Source organism: Chanodichthys erythropterus, chromosome 10 (assembly GCF_024489055.1).
Source record: "Chanodichthys erythropterus isolate Z2021 chromosome 10, ASM2448905v1, whole genome shotgun sequence".
In the NCBI taxonomy this organism is placed as follows: Eukaryota; Metazoa; Chordata; class Actinopteri; order Cypriniformes; family Xenocyprididae; genus Chanodichthys; species Chanodichthys erythropterus.
The window spans coordinates 33,330,404-33,349,967 of NC_090230.1; the positions used below are offsets into that span (position 1 = coordinate 33,330,404).

The 19,564-nt window shown below is 34.7% G+C and overlaps 1 protein-coding gene across 6 annotated transcripts in view; it reads right to left on the reverse strand.

Moving 5' to 3' along the window:
• The window catches only part of apc (APC regulator of WNT signaling pathway), a 44,775-nt gene that overhangs the window by 21,925 nt on the left and 3,286 nt on the right, over positions 1-19,564 (reverse strand). The window contains exons 1-4 of one of the 6 annotated variants that reach the window (XM_067397381.1): positions 16,089-16,202; positions 12,060-12,141; positions 10,874-11,026; positions 568-652 (exon numbers count right to left, since the gene is read on the reverse strand). In XM_067397381.1, the coding sequence (XP_067253482.1) occupies positions 568-652; positions 10,874-11,008 (220 nt within the window). In that variant the 5' untranslated portion in view covers positions 11,009-11,026; positions 12,060-12,141; positions 16,089-16,202. Of the gene's footprint in view, positions 1-567; positions 653-1,391; positions 1,529-5,176; positions 5,205-10,873; positions 11,027-12,059; positions 12,142-16,088; positions 16,203-19,564 lie in introns of those variants that run through there. The other 5 variants (XM_067397379.1, XM_067397382.1, XM_067397380.1 and 2 more) reach the window with 5 other exon arrangements.

The following is a 19,564-nucleotide window of genomic DNA, read 5'->3' on the forward strand; positions in this document are numbered from 1 at the left end:
GGTCAGAAATAAGCACTTATATACATCAAACTATACAGTTTTACAGAATATAAAATTTATTTATATTCTGAAGGGTTTTACACAGGGGTTTGTTCATATATATCATTTGCCTGTTTTATGTAACATTTTATTCCTGAGCACATGGTGAAAATGTTTTGTTTTTTTCTGGCTGCTGATGGTATTTTCTGATTTATGGAGTGATATAAAAAGATTTCCAAAATCCCCTCAGTAAAAACCTTTCACTCTAATATGTCAACAAAATAAATAAAACTGGCTTTATCCAATGTTCAGATTTCTCTTCTGGAAATGCATGCAAATTAATTCATGTTGATAATTACTTTAATGTAAACATAACATTTCATAAGGGGTAAGTATGGTGATATAAAATTAGTTAACAGTTTTAGCCGGTTCAGTGTTCACCACTGATGTCTTGCCTTAAAATACAATCTAGGCAGCTCACTAAGTTGTGGAACAGAGCAAGTTATTAATATAATAATAATATAATAATAATGATATTAAAATATGCATTGTTTACTGAATAATTCTGAATAATTCAACTGTCCTCACCTTTAAATCTTTCGAAAAATTCAATCTGCCCTTGTGAGTCTTTGGAGTCCTCTACAATAGTTCCTTGTAGCTGCTTCAAAACCTCCTGAAAGAGAAACAGACAATATCTGTGTGTGGTAGTGTGTTAGAAGCCATCTTCAGATAACATAACACGATGAACGGAAGGTACCAGAAAAAAAAAAGAAAGATCTTTCCAGCTCCCACCACATGTAAGAAGACTTCTTCAGCCTGTGGGTAAAACGGAGCTGATAAAGAGAAGAAAACTTCCATCAAAGAGCTTTGAAGTCTTTGAAGACGCGCGTGTCAGAGACATAAACAGCTTTGAAGCTCTAAAAATGCACCTGCTACTTCTTTAGTGCTGTGATCTGGCCATGATAAAGGCCCTGATTTCTGCTAAAGGTTTTTGAGAAAATCAGTCTTCAAAATCAGCTAGCATTCACTGCTCAAACATACTTCAGCTGGTCAGGGCTTTACACATCATAAACCGCTGTATTTTGCCTTACTACAAATCAAATAGTTTATATGACTCTGAGTTACTAGAATCTAGTGTTTTACATTTTCAGAAGAAAACACAAGGGTGCTTGCTTGTGCAAAACCCATTGCCAGTGTGTTTAAGACACATAAATTGATGTTTGGAGCAAAAACACTGCATTAACTTTAACAATAAATATTAAAGTTAAGAGGTTTGATCAAATTGTACAGCTATAGGTGATGATCAACCACTAGAAATGATTGATCAACAACACACAAATTTTAAAGTCATGTCTGTTGACATTATATCAGTAAAGAACAAGAAAAACATTCAGGCCATTTGCAGAACTTACCGCTGTACATGTGCGGAGGTTTTTTTGTTCCTTTATGGTTACGGCCAACATAACTCAAACCCTTGATGCCAATATGGCCCCAAACCATATCAAACATGAAACTTTTGCACCGCTCGTTTCATTACTTCGAGTTCTCCAGCGTGTTTGGAAGCCGAAAAAGCCCAAACAATGCGACTGCCTTACAGGAAGCGACTACCTCCCCCTTCATCCCATCCCGGAGACCCAAAGCCTCATGAAGAGCACAGATGCTTCCCCATTCAGCTCACAGGACCACCCTTCCCAAACGGCCCGGGGTCACCATATCCACATAGAGACGTGTGGAGAAGGCCAGAGTTCTCCAGAAGGGAAAGGTCACACATGAGCATGCCGTTTATCTTCCCTTATCCAGGAGAACAACACAGGGTTATTCCATGTCTCAGAAGAGTCACTCGGGTGTTTTTTCCCTAGGGAGCGTGACGTCACATTGAGCCATCTCAGGAAACAACAGCTTCATTATAGGGGAGGTCATATGATTACAGACCCCTTTACCGCACTGTGAGTCAGAGATGCAACGACAGCATGACAGCATCATTACTCTCTCTGCTTGTTAAATACAACATGAAATTAAATGGCCTCTATTTATGCTCTTATGAAATGTCTCTAGTCTTGTGTTAGATTCTGTTCACAAAATCTTCCGAAAATAATCTTCATTAAAATATAATACGATTTCAAAATATTATAAAAACACAATATAATATAAAATAAAATATAATTATATCAAATAAAAATATAATAATAATAATAATATAATAAATAAAAATTATACACATTTATGTCACATTTTGTGTGTGTCCCTTAAATGCAAATGAGCTGCTGCTCCCAGCCCCCTTTCCAGAAGAGGGCGGAGCTTTAACAGCTCAACAACAACAAAGCTGGAGAATCTCACGCAGCCAAAATGAGGATTGTCAGTAACGGTGTTGAGCCTTACATTGTTCAAACCGGAGTCAGTTAGTGGATAAATAAGTGGATAAATTTATTGGTTAGTGGATAAATTTATGAAGTTGCTGTGGAGTTGATTCAACTCATCGACTAGCATGTGCCATCATGTTAATATTTTGTGCAAATCCAGCGTTGAATTGATCCTCGTTTGTGAAGCAGTCCGGTGTAAAATAGCGGCATGTTAACAACATTCTACTACAACAACTCTTCCTCTTCTCTAAAGCAGCCCAACATGGCCACACCCCCTTTGTTGCATGTTCCCGGGGGTGGCGTTTATGTAAATTTTGGGGTTTGTGATGTCACAAACCCAAGCTCGTTGTAGTCCCTAACAGCCGTTTGTTGTAGTCCTTAAAAAACAATTTCCTTAAAAGAAAATATCTCCCTTTGCATTTGAGCGCTGTAACTTGATGTTGTTTATGCTCAAACAGCAACATTACACACTAACTAAAGTTAAGAAAGTGAAATTATAATCAAGGACCCCTTTAAGAGTTAAAGGTCTACTGCTAATATTACAAAAGCAATTTGCTGAAATCCTAAAAAAACCTTTATGAGAGTAGATTACAGCTATAATAACATTTTCAACAGCCAAATCCACATTTGAATGGACTTCAATATCCTAATGCGTCTCTGAGGCTATAATGGAAGTCCTAGTTTTTCTCTTCCCAGAGTCAACGTCCGAAGGATTCAGGTTACAGCGATGCAGATGCCCTTGGTACAATATTAGAGTCAAACACCCACTCATGTGCGAAGCTGCAAGCACACAACACTTTTAAAAATGTCATTCTATCCTCCCAGTAATGGAAATCAATGCTCCTAGGCAGCCATCTGCAGGGAGCCTGAAATACTCGCATATCTGATTCCTATCTAGCATGCATTTCATCTGACCTGGAGTCAGACGAGACCCGTGGGCCTGTGGTGGGAGTTATTGTTTGAGTGTGAGAGGAGGGGACCGGGTTCATGTGGGCGGATGGCAGGCCTCTTTGCTTTCCCAGTGATAAAGGTAGAACGTCCTTGAAATGTGGAAAGAAAACATCACATGACACACATAGCATGCACTAATGAAAAAACAAGCGTGGCGACTGACGACAAACAATATTTAAATGATCAACTAGGCTACTCCTCTGAAAAAGACTGAGGCTTAAGCTGTGACAAGAACATGACGTCAATAAATGAAATGATCTGAATTCAGTGATGTTCTCAATCTTTGAGATATATGAAGAAACCAATACTAAGAACTAGAGATGCACTAAAATAATTTGACAAGTTTAATCAATTAATCAATCAACTTTATTTAATAAATCAACACTCATGTTGTGTATAATTAAAAAGAAATAAAATAAAAATAAAACTGCACATTTTGTCTAACAAATTTTTGTCACATTTTAGTTTAGGGTCCAATTCTCACTATTAACTATTAACTATGACGTTTGCCTCAAACTTCTAATTACTGCATATTAATAAGGCATTAATATGTATTTTTTAAGTACTAATTAACAGCCAAAATTCTAGTAATATGCATGCTAATAAGCAACTAGTCATTAGCGAGAATTGGACCCTAAACTAAAATGTTACCAAAATTTTAATGATATACTAATTTGTTGTTGAAATAAAAACATTTCAACTCTAGCTGTAAAAAAAAAACAAAACATGTTTTTATGACAGATTTATTTAAACATGCATTAAATAACCAAGACAACAGGTTAAGTAAAAATATCATGAATATGTAATATAGTGCAAATATTTAGCAAGTTATTTTTTCCCCCTAGCTTTCCTGAGGTAAATGTAATGTTATGCGACATTGTTTACAAGCCGTTTACTGACATGAAACTGACACATTTTGATAAGTTGTACCGTTTCTTTCAACACACCTTTTCATGTTCATTAATGTTGGTTTTGTGCTAGAACTAGTAGTAAAGAGTAGCTACAGCAATCTTTCACACCATTGTGAAGGAAATCATAATTTTAATTCTTAATTTTTAATTAGAAAATAACTTATTTTTCTTGCAGGAATAACATCAATATGCTTTTGAATGCTAAATGTTCCCATCACTTGGGCTAAAGATGGGCTAAAGTGTGTCTGAATATAATAAAAGAGGAAACAAAACTAGACAGGTGTCTAGTTGTGTTATAAATCTAACCTCATTACTGACCCTAGCAACAATCTGAAGTGTCAAGGAATCCAAATTTGCTTTTACCTAGTAACAGAAAAACCAATCATACTGGAGAAAATTTATGTAATCATGTCACCTTTGCCATGCTCCTATACTATTAAAACTGTTGTGCTCTTTTTGTTTGGAGGAATTCTCTGGAATTGGTCCGAGATCGTCACGGCCTCAATTAAAGTGTCTGGGAATTTCTGCCACACAAACCACATTAAAGAGTGCCAAACCCACATTTATTGTTTGAATTTCATTATAAAATTGACAGAATTCAAAAGCTGAGACTCAAAAGTATTGTGATTATTGAATGGTAGGCGTGCTACAAATAATATTTAGTGAAGTTCTGTTCATGCATCAGCTGAAAAAGGTAAAGATCAAAGCATCTTTGTTCATCAAAATGAAGACCATTTAAGACAAAAAAAAATAGCTACCGTCAACCCAGCCCTACAGCTGACATGTTTACTTGTTGTAGCTTATCCACTGACACAGTCAAAACACACAAGTAAACGTCACCATTTCAATCAATGATTTCGGCCCTCCAAAACTCAAAATTAACTTTCAACTAAATATTTTTGGTTGCCAAAATTTTGGTGCATCACTACTAAGAATTATTGAACATTATAAACTCACAAACACACCTAGACCTACCTAATAATTTAGGGATTAAGAAGAAAACAAGTTCTGGACAGAAGGGTCAATGTCTAAGCAGATTTTCTCCCTTCAACGCTGCACTAAGGTGCAAACTACTTCCAGTAAATCCACCAGAGATGTTTCATTAGATCACAGCAATCTGAGTCATTAATGTGGGAATAGAGAAGCATTATTTGCTGAGCTCAACCCATAAAGAAAGTGAATTTATTTATATGCCTCGTTGCATAGGCAACCTCAGACATCAATGTGACGAAATCCTGGAAGATTTGGGTCATAATGAGGAGAAAAGGAGAAATGAATCTGAAACAGAACAACACACCTTCAGTGACTCATGTGAACCACTGGCACCATGTCAAAAACTATATTACATAATATTAAATTTAACGTAAGATTTAAAATGTGATTTTAAAAATTCCAGATTCGCTGTGCTTATTTGTAGGGCTGCACAATATTGCAAAAAAACTGTGATTATATATAAACATGGCTGTAAAATTATAAAAAAAAATTATATATATATATATATATTATGTATATATATATATATATATATATATATATATATATATATATATATATATATATATATATATATATATATATATATATATATATATATATATATATATATATATAAAGGAATCTTATTACTGTAATATTTCACTGTAAAATAAATCAAATATTTAATCATTTTATTTTTTACATTACAACTGTAAAATTACAATACTAATATTCAATAAAATATTACAATAATGAATTTAATTTCTTCATTTTCAAATGTCAAACCATTTTTTTTTTTTTTGACAGAAAAAATGTGCTAGACTTGACCTACTATTTTCAGTGTGATGAATAAACCATAATTACACTCTACCTTGATGATTATTTGATTAGACAGCCAAAAGTTAACACAAAATTGAATTAAAACTGCAAAAAATCATGTTGTGATTTTTACTTCTAACAAGGTATGGCAAGTGAAGCAACTGTTTTCCCCCCTCTGAAATGCCACTAAATTTTGTATTGCTCTTACGTTGATTAATGAAAACAGCTAAACAACTAAAATGCTGCTTTGGGAGTTAGATTTGCGAGCACGGAGGGGAAGCCCAGATGTTGAAACATGCATGCTGTTTATTTTCTGCCTGCAGATGTTTGTTTCAGCAGGCCGGAGGGGAAGGGAAATGACTGCAGGATGAAGCAGAGCTGCATTCATCCGACGAACAAAGACAGGAAGGGAGATTCTCTAAATTAAGCCGCAAGTATCTCACAGGCTGAGAAACGGAAGGGGCCTCTGAACACTTCCATGCAAAATAGGAAAACGGTTATTATGATGCTGGGAAAAAAGTGGAGTGCATAGCTCTTGTGAAGATAAACGAAAGTGTTTTTCCTCCTGTGACACCGCCAGGACATTCGGATGAATGAGAAAACCTCATTTTCTTTGCCACTGCAACACTAAACCACAGTTACCTTGGACAGAGAGAGATGGAGAGGCAGCGGTTTAGTGTTGCAGGTTTAAATGTCAAGATAAGATGGTAGCTTAACACAAATCCTGTCATAAATACTGCGTTTTTCATAGCATTTAACGAAAATGAGGAAAAAAAGACCGTCTGAATTGTCATCGGCAGAGGGCAGCACATGATAGATATATGAAATATACAATATACTGAATATTCACTGTGAATCATAAAAGAAAACAAATGATTGCAACGTCATAAACAGTGGGAAATACTGCTGCAACTATAAATCTATTTTCAAAATAGATTTATATATAATATAATTTTAATATTTCTCATATATATTTTATAATATAATTGTTTTAATTATTTCTTCATTTAAATGACTAATTGGATTTTACATTTATATTTTATGCATTTGTCATATGCTATTATTAAAAGCAACTTGCACTATATTTAACTCTTTCCTCTGCATTGACAGAATTGTATGTCATTTACGATGCTTCCCAGCCATTGACAGAAATGTCCATGTTTTCAGTGTTATATGGAGAGGTTCTCTGTTCTTTCCTTTAATATATTGCATGTTCAGGTATTCATACAATTTTTTAATTCATGCATTCCCTGGAAACCGACACGTTCTACTGTTTGATCTAATGTGCAAACTCATGTCTATATGTAATGTATCCTCTATAGTGTGTGCAAAAATAGTTTCAAATATAGAATTTTTGTATAATACTTTTCACATTACACATCGTTTCAAAGCAGCTTTATGTTTCTTTACATTTTTATCATAAATAAACAAAATCACTAAAAAAACAATAGCATCATTCATGGAGGATGTCCATGCAAAGAGCAAAGGGCTGACTAATCAATAATGAAATCTGTTTTTGATTATTATCATTAGAAATTTTATCAATTAGCTGTTGCAGTCCTAGAAATAGCAGCAAAAGTGGAAGTCAGCATGAAGAACTCAGCAAAGATGCACTTCTGGCCTCCGCAGAATCTGTCACAGTTAAAAACACACCAGACAAACACAGTTTCTCATTAAATGCTTTAAACACTATGATTACGTATAGGGATGACATAACCGCTGGCACCAGGGCGGCCAGAATGTGCCTAAAATCAGATCATCCTGATGAAAGAGGTTAAGTCCAAAACCTCTTACATAAGCAAACATCAACAGGGATTTCACTTCCTGAGACACGACACAGGCAAATAGAATTTTGCTCTTGTTTAGATGCAAAAAGATGACAACTTTCTTGAGAAATGGGAATGAGACACCCAGAGTTCAGACAATTCCTCCGGCATTTGCAGTCGTGATGACAAGGACATCTGGAGAGCAGGGTCCTTTCTTGGACATTAAATTAATGCACATAAAAGCAACGTTTCAAGTCAACATGAAATCAAAATGAATCCTGTTTACTTAACTCACATTCCTGGTCTTACTGTGTACAATTCATCAGTGCATATTATTCTAAAGAAAAAATGATGAACCTTCATAATGAAATCTTCATAATGAACTGAAAAATATTTACACTTAATAATAATAATAATAAAATAAAATGATGAATTGTAAACAGTGAGATCAGGAATGTGAATGATTTTTTAATTATTATTAATTATTATTTATTGTTTATTTATTGTAATATTTTAACTTGCGAATCAACTTGACTGTTCAGCTGATGTCATAATTAATAATGAACCGAAAATACATGTATGCTTCTCATATTAACATAAAAGAATCTCTAATGTTGTGTTTTGTGCCATTGCTTTGGCAAAGCATCTGTCAATCCTTAGTTTCAAAAGGTTTCAAACATGTAAAATTTATAAATGTTTCCATCAACAAATTTTCTTTCTAGACATTAAAAGCAAGGTCTGAAATGTCTGTGTGTGATCATTAATTTTAAAAGCTTTACTGACAATTTCACACCTTTTTGAACATATTTCCCAAAACAAGTCCTTAAAATCTCATTAACGCAACAGTCTGAAAATGTCAATACCATTAGGGGAAACTGATACATTTTCACATTTTTGAAAATTGATTATTAACATTCATGCACAGTTACTTGAAGCTCTAATAAATTTAAATATTTTTATTTGATTTTGACTGATTTTTCTCATTACCGCAAAACCTGCCGCCATTTACAACCAAATGTTTTTATTATTTTATTCAAACCTGACATATTCAAAATGATGTGGCAAACCTTAAAGAACATATTGTGTAGATTTTGCACATGCATTTAAAAGCAATGTTTTAAATAAACATAAAATAATTACCTGTTGCAGTACGGAAATGAGGTTGCTGATTTCGGTAATGATAATAAGTATAAGCTGATATCACCAAGTCCATGTGGAAAGGAATGTGTTTACGCTATAGTTAACAGGTTAATGAAACTACATGCAAATAGCCTTGATTTTAGGCTGCTGTTACCATTTCAACGAGTTAACAATTTAATTGTTAATGAAATGATTAGCTTTAAATGTAATAACAGTTATGCCAATATTACGCTATTTTTAAAATGATTACAATATTCAGTCTTGCCCCACATTTTCTTGTTAGAAATGTGGCACGGTAAGGAAGTAAAATGCACTTTCATGCTAACTATGAGGGTCTTGAAATTGAATGAGAGCAGTTTACCAAAGCATAATGGAACTATATGGCAAACATGATGCTATTAAACACACACAAAAAAATCACTTTTAAAACTGACACCTTTACTGATTTTTTCACAATTATTTTCAACAACCAACCAAAAAAAGACCTCTCTTCCCCCTTAAGGACTCTGTAACATATGAACATGCGGAGAGACAATCTGCTTCCGCTTCAAGGATTCTCCCTTAGCAACAACAACCTCACGTCTTCATGAGGAACATAAATTCCCTTCAAGAGACTTTCACACGTGTTAAACAGTACGAGGAGTGACAGCGACCCTTTTCCGAGCTCATCTACAATTTAGCACAACATATCTACACATACCTTTAGCATGAACTCGTTTGAACCGTGTCTTTAAACTGCGCAGACAATCCGGGTTGACAGGCTTGCTCTAAACTTGCACATTAGCCAACTTTTAATGTTCATTTTGGGCCTAAAGTTCTTTCAAAAACCCACTCTCCTTTTTCTTTTCCTACCCCAGAGACTGCCAGGTCACATCCAATTTCTTAATGCCCACCTAGCAGGCTGCCGCTTCCACTTCAAAAGCTCGACTCAAAGAAGTGCCTGAGAATACTGCCTTTGGTGTCAGAAGCTGCTAGAAGAAAGGGTACTTAGCGGGAAATCAGTAGCGAAGGATGACATTTTAAGTATTGAAAGTCTGCGACATTAAAAGCAAGCCCAACCATACAGCTTTTGGATAACAAAATGAGTCGCTGAGGCGTTTAAGTACAAACCCTTTGAGGTTGAACTGAAATTGACAAAAGGTAGGAGGAAAATGTAGAGAAGTCTAGTTGTTCCTGTTCTAGTTTACTAGCACTCTTTCTTCAGAACGTTGTAGGTTTTAACAAACTGGCTATGTTGAAGTATACAATTTTTCACTAGTTTCTGCATCACATTGAAAGACTTTTTTTTTTTTCATTGTCCAAAATAACGTGCAACAATAAATTTTGCACAATACATTGCTGGGGGATGATGTATTTTTGTAGGCCAAAACCAATTGCAAATTAGCATTTAGCACTTCCGGTTTCAACATCATGAAGTCAATGGGTTTTTGGTTAAATGCCTGAAATAATGTCTGTGGTTGGCACCAAGCTTAAGATTTTCGAACGTTTTATTCTACGATGAAAAGCATCAGCAATACCCCATTGTATTTTTTGTATTTTTATTTCACTAAAGTAGCTAAATGGGACTACAGAAGTTGTCGAGGACATTAAACGTCATCACGCCAAAGTTGAAGTCATGCGATCGTGATGCATTTTGTTTACAGCTTACATTTAGCTTTTTACTTCTGCCAATTGTATTTAGGCTTCAAAATTCATAAAAACTTGTATTCATTTATGAAGATTATCATGATGAATGGTGTTGATGTTGGTCACAGAGATTATTTTTAGTAATAAACCAAAAGCCGATGGAAAAGTCCTATTGGGCTTTTGTCAAGGGAACTAGTGTGATGCTAATTTATGGGTTAGGCGACAAAAATACATTATCACTGCAGAGCTCCATAAGTCAAGAAACATAGGTTAAGTAGAGCTGGTTTTGATTTCATGTTGTCAAGAACACTATTAGACTGTTGTATGATATAAACAGACACTGTACCTTCATATTAGACGCCTCCGTCTCCAGTTTGGTCAGGTGGTTGGAGTTGTCCTCGAGCTCTTGTCTAAGGTTGGAGTTCTCCATCTTCAATGCCTCCACTTGCTTCAGCAGCTGATCATAAGATGCTGCAGCCATCTTGGACTATCTCTTGACCTACAACATCCACAACCACATGTGGTTTAGAGTGGTGCTCGATTAATATGACTGATGCCAAAATCTACAGATCAGGATGCATAAAATGCTGATATAAGAAAATTAGAAAGTCAAATGAGGGTCAGTAATTGATGATCATTTTAATTTCTGCTTGAATTCTTCCTTTAATTGACCAAAAATGATTTTTTTAAACCAAAAAAGGGGGCAAAATATCTGCAGAATAATTCGTTTAACCAATATATTAATTTATTAGTGAAGGTCAGAGACAAAATAACTAAAAGAAAATACACAAACAAATATAATCAGCAAAAGCAGAATAATTTTAAAACACAGCCACTACAAAATCAGACTTTAGCACCTCTTTTTACTTTGAGAACATTCTAAGGGTTAAAAATAGATTCAAAATTATAAGAAATTGTTTAATATCTATGATACTGTTTTTGAAATCAAATTGTTGCATAGCTATGACAGGAAAAACTGGCATCTAACAGTTAACAGTTAAAAAATACTTAAATAAAATATATATATATATAAACCCAAATAGGAAATAAAACAGTTATTCTGTGTCCTTGTAAAACAAATTAATATCATTCATTCAATATATGCATGTATGTAAATTCCTGTGTGTGTATATATTATATTATATTATATTATATTATATTATATTATATTATATTATATTATATTATATTATATTATATTATATATAGCATTTTTGTTCTGAGCAAGTCTGTGAAAATGCCAAACAAACCAAACATACTGTATCATTACTTCACTGAAAACTACAGAAATACTATTAAAATAGTACGATTTTAATATCTAGTGAAAAGAAAAGAAAAAAGCCCACATCAACATGAGGTTTAGTAAATGTATGAAGTGTTTTCCAGAGGTTTTCCTCCTGTGTGAGGTCTGTAAAAGCCCATCAGTGTCATGTGTCAATCATGAGTGAGCATCATCCTCTGAACTCTGATGTTTGCCATGTAGTCAATGACCATGTCATGACACTCATAAAGAACTACAATAACACACGTGCCTCACGTGTGTATGTGGATGGCAGAGCCGATGCCTCTGGGCCATTTTTTACCCGTGCAGTGAGCCCGGTCAAGCAAACAGTTCTGAAAGACAAAGCGAAAGTTTCTATTTTTATCTCCATCCTGAAGTGAAGGCCTGATCAACCATGTGGAAAAATGTATCACCACATCGCCACTAAATTACCACTGACATGCTAAAGATCAGCGGTAAACCCTGTTCTCTGGACTACTGCTAAAACATAATAATGAGTGCAGTCATACTAAATAACTAGATTTTTGATTTTCTGAAGAACATGTTTCATGGTGAATATAGTATTTAGTAATCAGCTCAACCTCTCCTCACCAACACACGTGATTTCATATACATCAGGTCAGGATGATACACACTTTTAATAAAACTTAAATACTTCACATTAAATCACTAACATATGAGCAGTACAACATTGTGCACTTGCCTTCAAAAACAGTTTCTGCCAAAATACCAAATTATTATATATTCTCAGCATTAGGAATATTGATGGCTTGGCTTGTGAGGTAAAATATTACACTATCAAAATACATTTCTATGGAAGCTTGTTTCCGCTACGGCTGCACGATATATCGCACGATATGAAAAATAACATTGAACTTGAACGCGATTATCGCTTTAACGTGATTCTTAGTGCGATTATGAAATCGCAAAGGCTGCAATTACTTTTTTATGCGCAGCTTGTCAATGAAGTATGGCTCCAAATGCTAATCCATCTGAAAGCACTGCGAGTTTGAGTCGCTTATAATGTACATTTGAAAAAGCAACACGCGTCAAACTTCTTTTCAGACACGAGAAGCATTAACATCTTGTCCAACAAAAGACAACATTTAATAACATGTTTTTACTCCAAACTCACTTCATAACAACAGTTGAGCGTCCTTCTGTGAGATGATGTGGCTTCACACAGAATAAAGCATTCGTGTGTTTATTAGTCATGTTTAATTAATCAAAGTGTTTTAATCTTCTGTATATTCAGCTACAGCGATATGATGCGTGTTATCTTCTTCTGCTGCAGGGCAAATTTTGAGTTTCTAAGCAAGAGCGCCGTCTGGCTTTCAGATGGAGAAGCATTTCCTACTGATCACAGAGCCGTGAAGCTCTGACAAGCCATGCATTAAATAACCGCAGCCTTTGCCATATCGTGTGCGATTTTATCGCGATAAATCGTGCAGCCCTAGTTTACGCAACTAAAAAGAATAAAACGTAATTGTGACTACTCACAATTTTGACTTTTTTTCTCTCACAATTGCGACTTGCAGAATTGCATGATATGGTCAGAATTTTTCTTGCAATTGCGATATTTTTCCTCAGAATTGAGATATAAAGGCACAAATGTGAGTTAAAGTCAGAATTGCATGATATCAACTCAATTGCATCTTATAAATTCAGAATTGAAAGATATAAACTCGCAATTCTGAGAAAAAAAAAAAAACATTTTCTCTCCTCACAATTGGACATTATAACATACAACAGCAAGTTTATACAATTCTGAGAAAAAAAGTAAATTGCGAGAAAAAAGCCAGAATTGCGAGAAAAAAAAAATCTGAACTGCAAGATAGTCACAATTTTGAAAAAAAAAAGTCAGAAATGCAAGAAAAAAGTCAGAATTGCAAGGTTATTTCACAATTCTGACTAGGGATGTGCAACGATTAATCGCGATTAATCATTTGCAAAATAAAAGTCTGTGTTTACGTAATATATGTGTGTGTTCTGTGTATAAAAAGTATGTATATATAAATACAGACATACATGTATATATTTAAGAAAAATGTTAGATTTATATATAAAATATTTATGTTTATATGTAATATAAAATATATATTTAAAATATATATTTATTTAAACATGCATATATTTCTTACATTTATACATGTATGTGTGTGTAATTATTATACACAGAACACACATATATATATTGCATAAACAGACTTTTATTTTGCAAGCGATTAATCGCGATTAATCGTTGCACATCCCTAATTCTGACTTTATAAGATGCAATTCTATTTTTTTTTCTTGCAATTCTAACTTTCTCACACAATTGAGAGTTTATATCTCGTAATTCTGAGAAAGAAGTCAGAAGGTGAGATATAAACTTGCAATAACCTTTTTGGTATTTTATGGCAGAAACAAGCTTCTATAGTTTTCCCCCTAGCAGAAAGAGGGAAAAGGAAAAAAGAAGAGAACATATTGCATGCAAAGAAAACGTTGTAAAAGGGAAAAAATGCCCATCAAATCATTAAAACACAGCAGGATGATGCACACATTGAACTTTAATACTTAGCATTAAATCACTAAATAAATGCAACTAAATGCATTTGCCTTCAAAATCATAGTTTCTGCCAAAATACCAAATTTCAAAGGGCAAAAAAATATCAAATAAAAAAAGTGACTTAGTGCCTTATAAGAATAGATTACATCACAAGCTAGTATCATGACCATTTCACAACGCACAATAAATTGAATTCCTTCCATTCCACTTTCACCATATTATGCTTTACCCTGGTTTTACATTAACCAACACCAACAGCCTACATTACAAGCAGCCCGTCAATGTGTCAGGGCTAATTTGCAGCTGTGTCCAATCAATGTGGCTCCGCTGTGGATTCTGCCACTGTTTCCAGGGCATCCACGGCCATTATGAAGCAGAATTTATCAAAAGAGGGAAGATATTCCAATTTGGCATTTCATTACAGATCAGATTTCTGAAGGTAATTAAACGCAGACAAAAATATACAACTTGTGTGTAAATTATTCTAACCTACATCTAGTATTTCTAAATCATATCTTTGGCCTATATAATCCACATAATTACATCAAGATCTTGCTATTTCAAAACATGAGTAATAAACCAGCGTGGATGCATATGATTTAATGCCAACAGCACGTTATGAGGGCAGAATGAGCCCGATTGCCACAGAAATCTGCTGACACACATATGATGACACACATTTTGTGAATAAACAAACACTTTTTGAAGGTAATAAAAGGCCATTAAAAAGGTAAAATAAATGTATATAATAATACACTTCATAATCATATCTGGCTGTGTAGCTTCACAATTTTACTGTTATTATGTATAGAAGAATCATGAAAAATGATATTAATAATACATTTAAAAACCTGAAGCAAAGCTCTCTCTCTCTCTGGCATGTAGACAGAGCAAAATGGTCGACATCTATTGAGCAAAAAGGCTTGAGGTATCGAGACAGAATCAAAAGGAAACAGGGAGGAGTGGAAAGAAGAAAGACTCATTAATATTTCAACACTTTCCTCAAAAATCTGTATCACAACGCATCTGAATTTGTTTGCACCTTCACACGTCTTTAATATACATCTTTAATAAATTGCATTAATTCACTATGCGTTTTTCTGCATTTATTCAACAGAGGTGCAGTTGTGCATGCAACGCTTATGATGCATTAAAGCAGTCACCTCTTCACCAGCAATGCAAGATACAAAATTCCCTGCAGACAACTGCAAGAGATGCCCTTCCCTCCATGCACAAAGACACAGTCACATCCTGGTCTCACATGCACCATCTAACCTGCCAAACCAACCCCTGTTTTATACCTTAAGCTAAGCTGACAACAAATCCACCATTAAATGTCTGCTTTGTTCAGGCATTGCCAGCTAAATCAGAAAAAAAAGCCTCTCTTGCAACAGCCCCTCCATCTTGACAGGGGCAATTATCGCTTACACTTACTGTGGAATCCGTGTCCACGGCCGAGATCACTATAAATAATCAGCCTGCTAGCGCATCTGTCCCTGCACAGCACAAAAGAGGCTTTTTAAGCGTCCCGATGATAAAGCCAGAATCCGAATCTATGCACATCCCCCCACACCCTCTCAATAACCAGCCATCAAGACAAAAGGCTTATCGGCACCGCCTTGCTATACCACACAAACGCGCCATTATTTCCTTCACGCTGAATAGCTGGAATATAAGACCACACATCTGTACGTTGGCATCAAGAGATCAGGGTGTTAAACGGAGACTTACCCCATTCTGCACCAGTGACAGCCTCCATCCCAGCAACCCATCAACTGTGTCAGTTGCCGGAGAGCATCCAGCCAGCACTGAGTCACATGGGCGAGGGCTCAGCCAATCAGAAGGCGGCCAGCCCAGGCCGGTGTTGGTGCAGTGGCTGATGGTGGCTGGCCAGATTTTTTGCCCCACTGTACAGCTGGGTTTAAAAGCTCTCGTGGGGGGGAAGCGGTGCAGCCCCAGGCATGCAGAGTACTGGAGATGTAAAAGATGGGTCATAACGTCTGAAGGTCACATGACCTGATATATAAAAACAGATCAATATGGCAGCCTAAACAAGGCAACCGGGCCATACAGAAGACGTATGTTCAATGCATTAAAGTATAGTTATGCTGGACAAAGATGCAATTGAAATCTAAACCAACATTTTATATATTATATTATATTATATTATATTATATTATATTATATTATATTATATTATATTATATTATATTATATTATATTATATTATATTATATTATATTATATAGGGCTGCCCTCGACTAAAGATTTTTCTAGTCGACCAGCAGTCGTTCATTTAAGCCATTAGTCGACTAATCGCGCATTTATATTAATAAGCCATAAATCATAATAATGAGCCTTTAATCGCATGTATACATAGCCTAATCAGTGCTCAAACACATGCATAAAGCTTGCCACAGTGCACCGGCAAACGTAACGATTATGAATGTGTCGTGAAAAAACAGCAAGGAGACTGTCTAAACATTTTAATAATTTATTGATAATGTTTTCTGTGTTTTCGGCTGCAGAGATTAAGTCAACAATGCTGACTCATCTCATCTCCGCAGTAGTGGACGCGCCTATATGCAAGTTTCATATTGATTACATATTCTGAGAATATTTATTTTCCATTTGAATTGGCTCGATAAATGATAGGTGAATGTTCTGTGGAGATTTTTTTTTTTCTGCGACTAACCGATTAATAAAATCTTGGTCGACCAAGCCTCTTCAAGTTGACTAACGGTTAGTCGACTTAGGGGCAGCCCTAATATTATATTATATTATATTATATTATATTATATTATATTATATTATATTATATTATATTATATTATATTATATTATATTATATTATATTATATTATATTATATGGAAGCTTGTTTCAGCCACTAAATAAAAAAAAAAGGTAAAAAAATGAAAAAGGTAACTGTGACTTTATCTAAAGATTCTGACATTTTTTTCCAATTGTGAGTTTAAATCTCACAATTGCGAGAAAAAAAGTCAGAATATTTAGATAAAGTCAAAATTACCTTTTTCATTTTTTTAATTTAGTGGCTGAAACAAGCGTGAATTGCGTGATATAACGTTTTTTTTTCTCAGAATTGCAAGAAATACGCTGAGATATAAAGTCAGAATTGCGAGTTATAAAGTAAGAATTGCGAGATATAATCTTGCAATTGCATGTTATAATGTCCAATTGTGAGGGGAAAAAAGATTGACTTCTCAGAATGGCGAGTTTCTCACAATTCTGAATGTATAACTTGCAATGGCATGTTATAAAGTCAGAAATGCAAGATATAAACTCACAATTCTGACTTTATAAGACAATTGCGAGTTTATATCATGTAATTCTGACTTTTTAACTCGGAATGGTGTTATGTCTTGCAATTCTGAGAAAAAAGTCAGAATTGCGACTTTAAAATCACGCAATTCTGACTTTATAACTTGCAATTGCAAGTTTAAATCTCGCAATTCTGAGAAAAAAAGTCAGAATTGTTAGATGCAAACTTGCAACTGCGAGGAAAAAAAGTCAGAATTGTGAGATAAAAAGTCGCAATTACCTTTTTTATTTTTTTTATTTAGTGGCGGAAACAAGCTTCCATATATATGTCTGTGATTGGCTACAATGATCAACGCATAGGAGCCTTTGAAAGCACGTGGAAGCGTTTGAATTTGAAAGTGTTCAAACACTCCTGTGTGTATCTGTGTAACCACTCGGTGAACAGTGTCATTGATCTTTATTTACAACATGTTTTTGAAGCGTTGATCATTGTAGCCAATAACAGACATATCTGATGAGCGCGTGAACACAAAGGCCAATCAGAGGTGTTTACAAATCTGCTCAACAGCGCTCAAAGCATCATATTTTTTAATTTCTGTACAGACTTGGTATCACAATCAGTACTTCTGACAACACTATTGTACATAATTGCAATGCCAATGTTATTTTGTAATTAAATAAGTTACACATTTAATTTTATAAATGTGAATTACATTTAATAATTTAATTATTACAATTACATGCAATCTAGCCTACATTTATTCATTCAATATATTTTATCCAAACCGACTTCCAAATGAACAATACAACACAAGCAATTCTTTCAATTCTTACATTTTCCATGCAAGATGCAGAAGTAGGCTAGACAGTATTTCCACAAATACATCCAGAAACCTCTCACTGAGCACATTTCAAAAAGAACATTTTATGTACAAAAAGCCTAATTTAAGACTCTATAATTTGCATTTATTCACAATAGATGCTTTTATCAAATCCAATTTTCAAATACTACACAAGCGATTCACATACTTCCAAATGCACATGTATGCAATATTTCCATCACAAATATACAATGACCAGTTGCTTGCACAATAATGGACCTTATTCATGAAACACGAGCAGAACGAATCTGTATAAACTGCTCATCAATCCATTTGGCACAAATGGCGTACAAATGGTTTTACGTGTGATTTACACAGAAATTCGTTCTGCTCGTGTTTCATGAAAAAGTGCCATAGACATGATTTTTCCTTTCACAGATAGTTTGAAGCCAAAACACAATGTATACAAAACATTTGCTCCAAAATGTGAAGGGAATGAAAGGGTTTTGTATATGGCTAACAGCCAGAAAACGGTCAGCCTCTTGTACATTAAATGAAACAGACCCAACTGAATTCAAATTAAAGCATTATTTGCTCAAATTCAGTGCATCAATCTCTGTCTTAAACAGCACATTAACTTGGTCCATAATCTGTACTATTCAGTCACACTGGTGTTAATGTCCATCATTGTGCGTTTACTGCTACTGTACAACTTTATCATTGCAATTACAGTCTCAAGAGTTCCTGAATAAGCCTTTGTGAATAATAAATCATGCTCTATAAATGGCTGTGATTTGCTTTCTCAAACTGAGGCGGTGAATAGATAACACGGACACTTCCACAGCTTTCTCTATATGTGCTGGAAGTGGGTTTTTTTTCATGTAAATGAGCTTTCGGTCTTTGAGAACTGAAAAATGGACACTGGCAGAGACACTTGTTGGTCAGCCCTCTCTTGTGGTGCAATTTAATGGGAAACTGTCCACACTTTTTCTTCCTTGTGTGGGAAAACATTTCAAATAGAAGGGAAAAGGCTAATGTTTTGTGCAGTTAAAAAAAAAAAAATCCTTAAGTAACCCTGTTCATTTAGTGCCAATGAAGTGTTCAC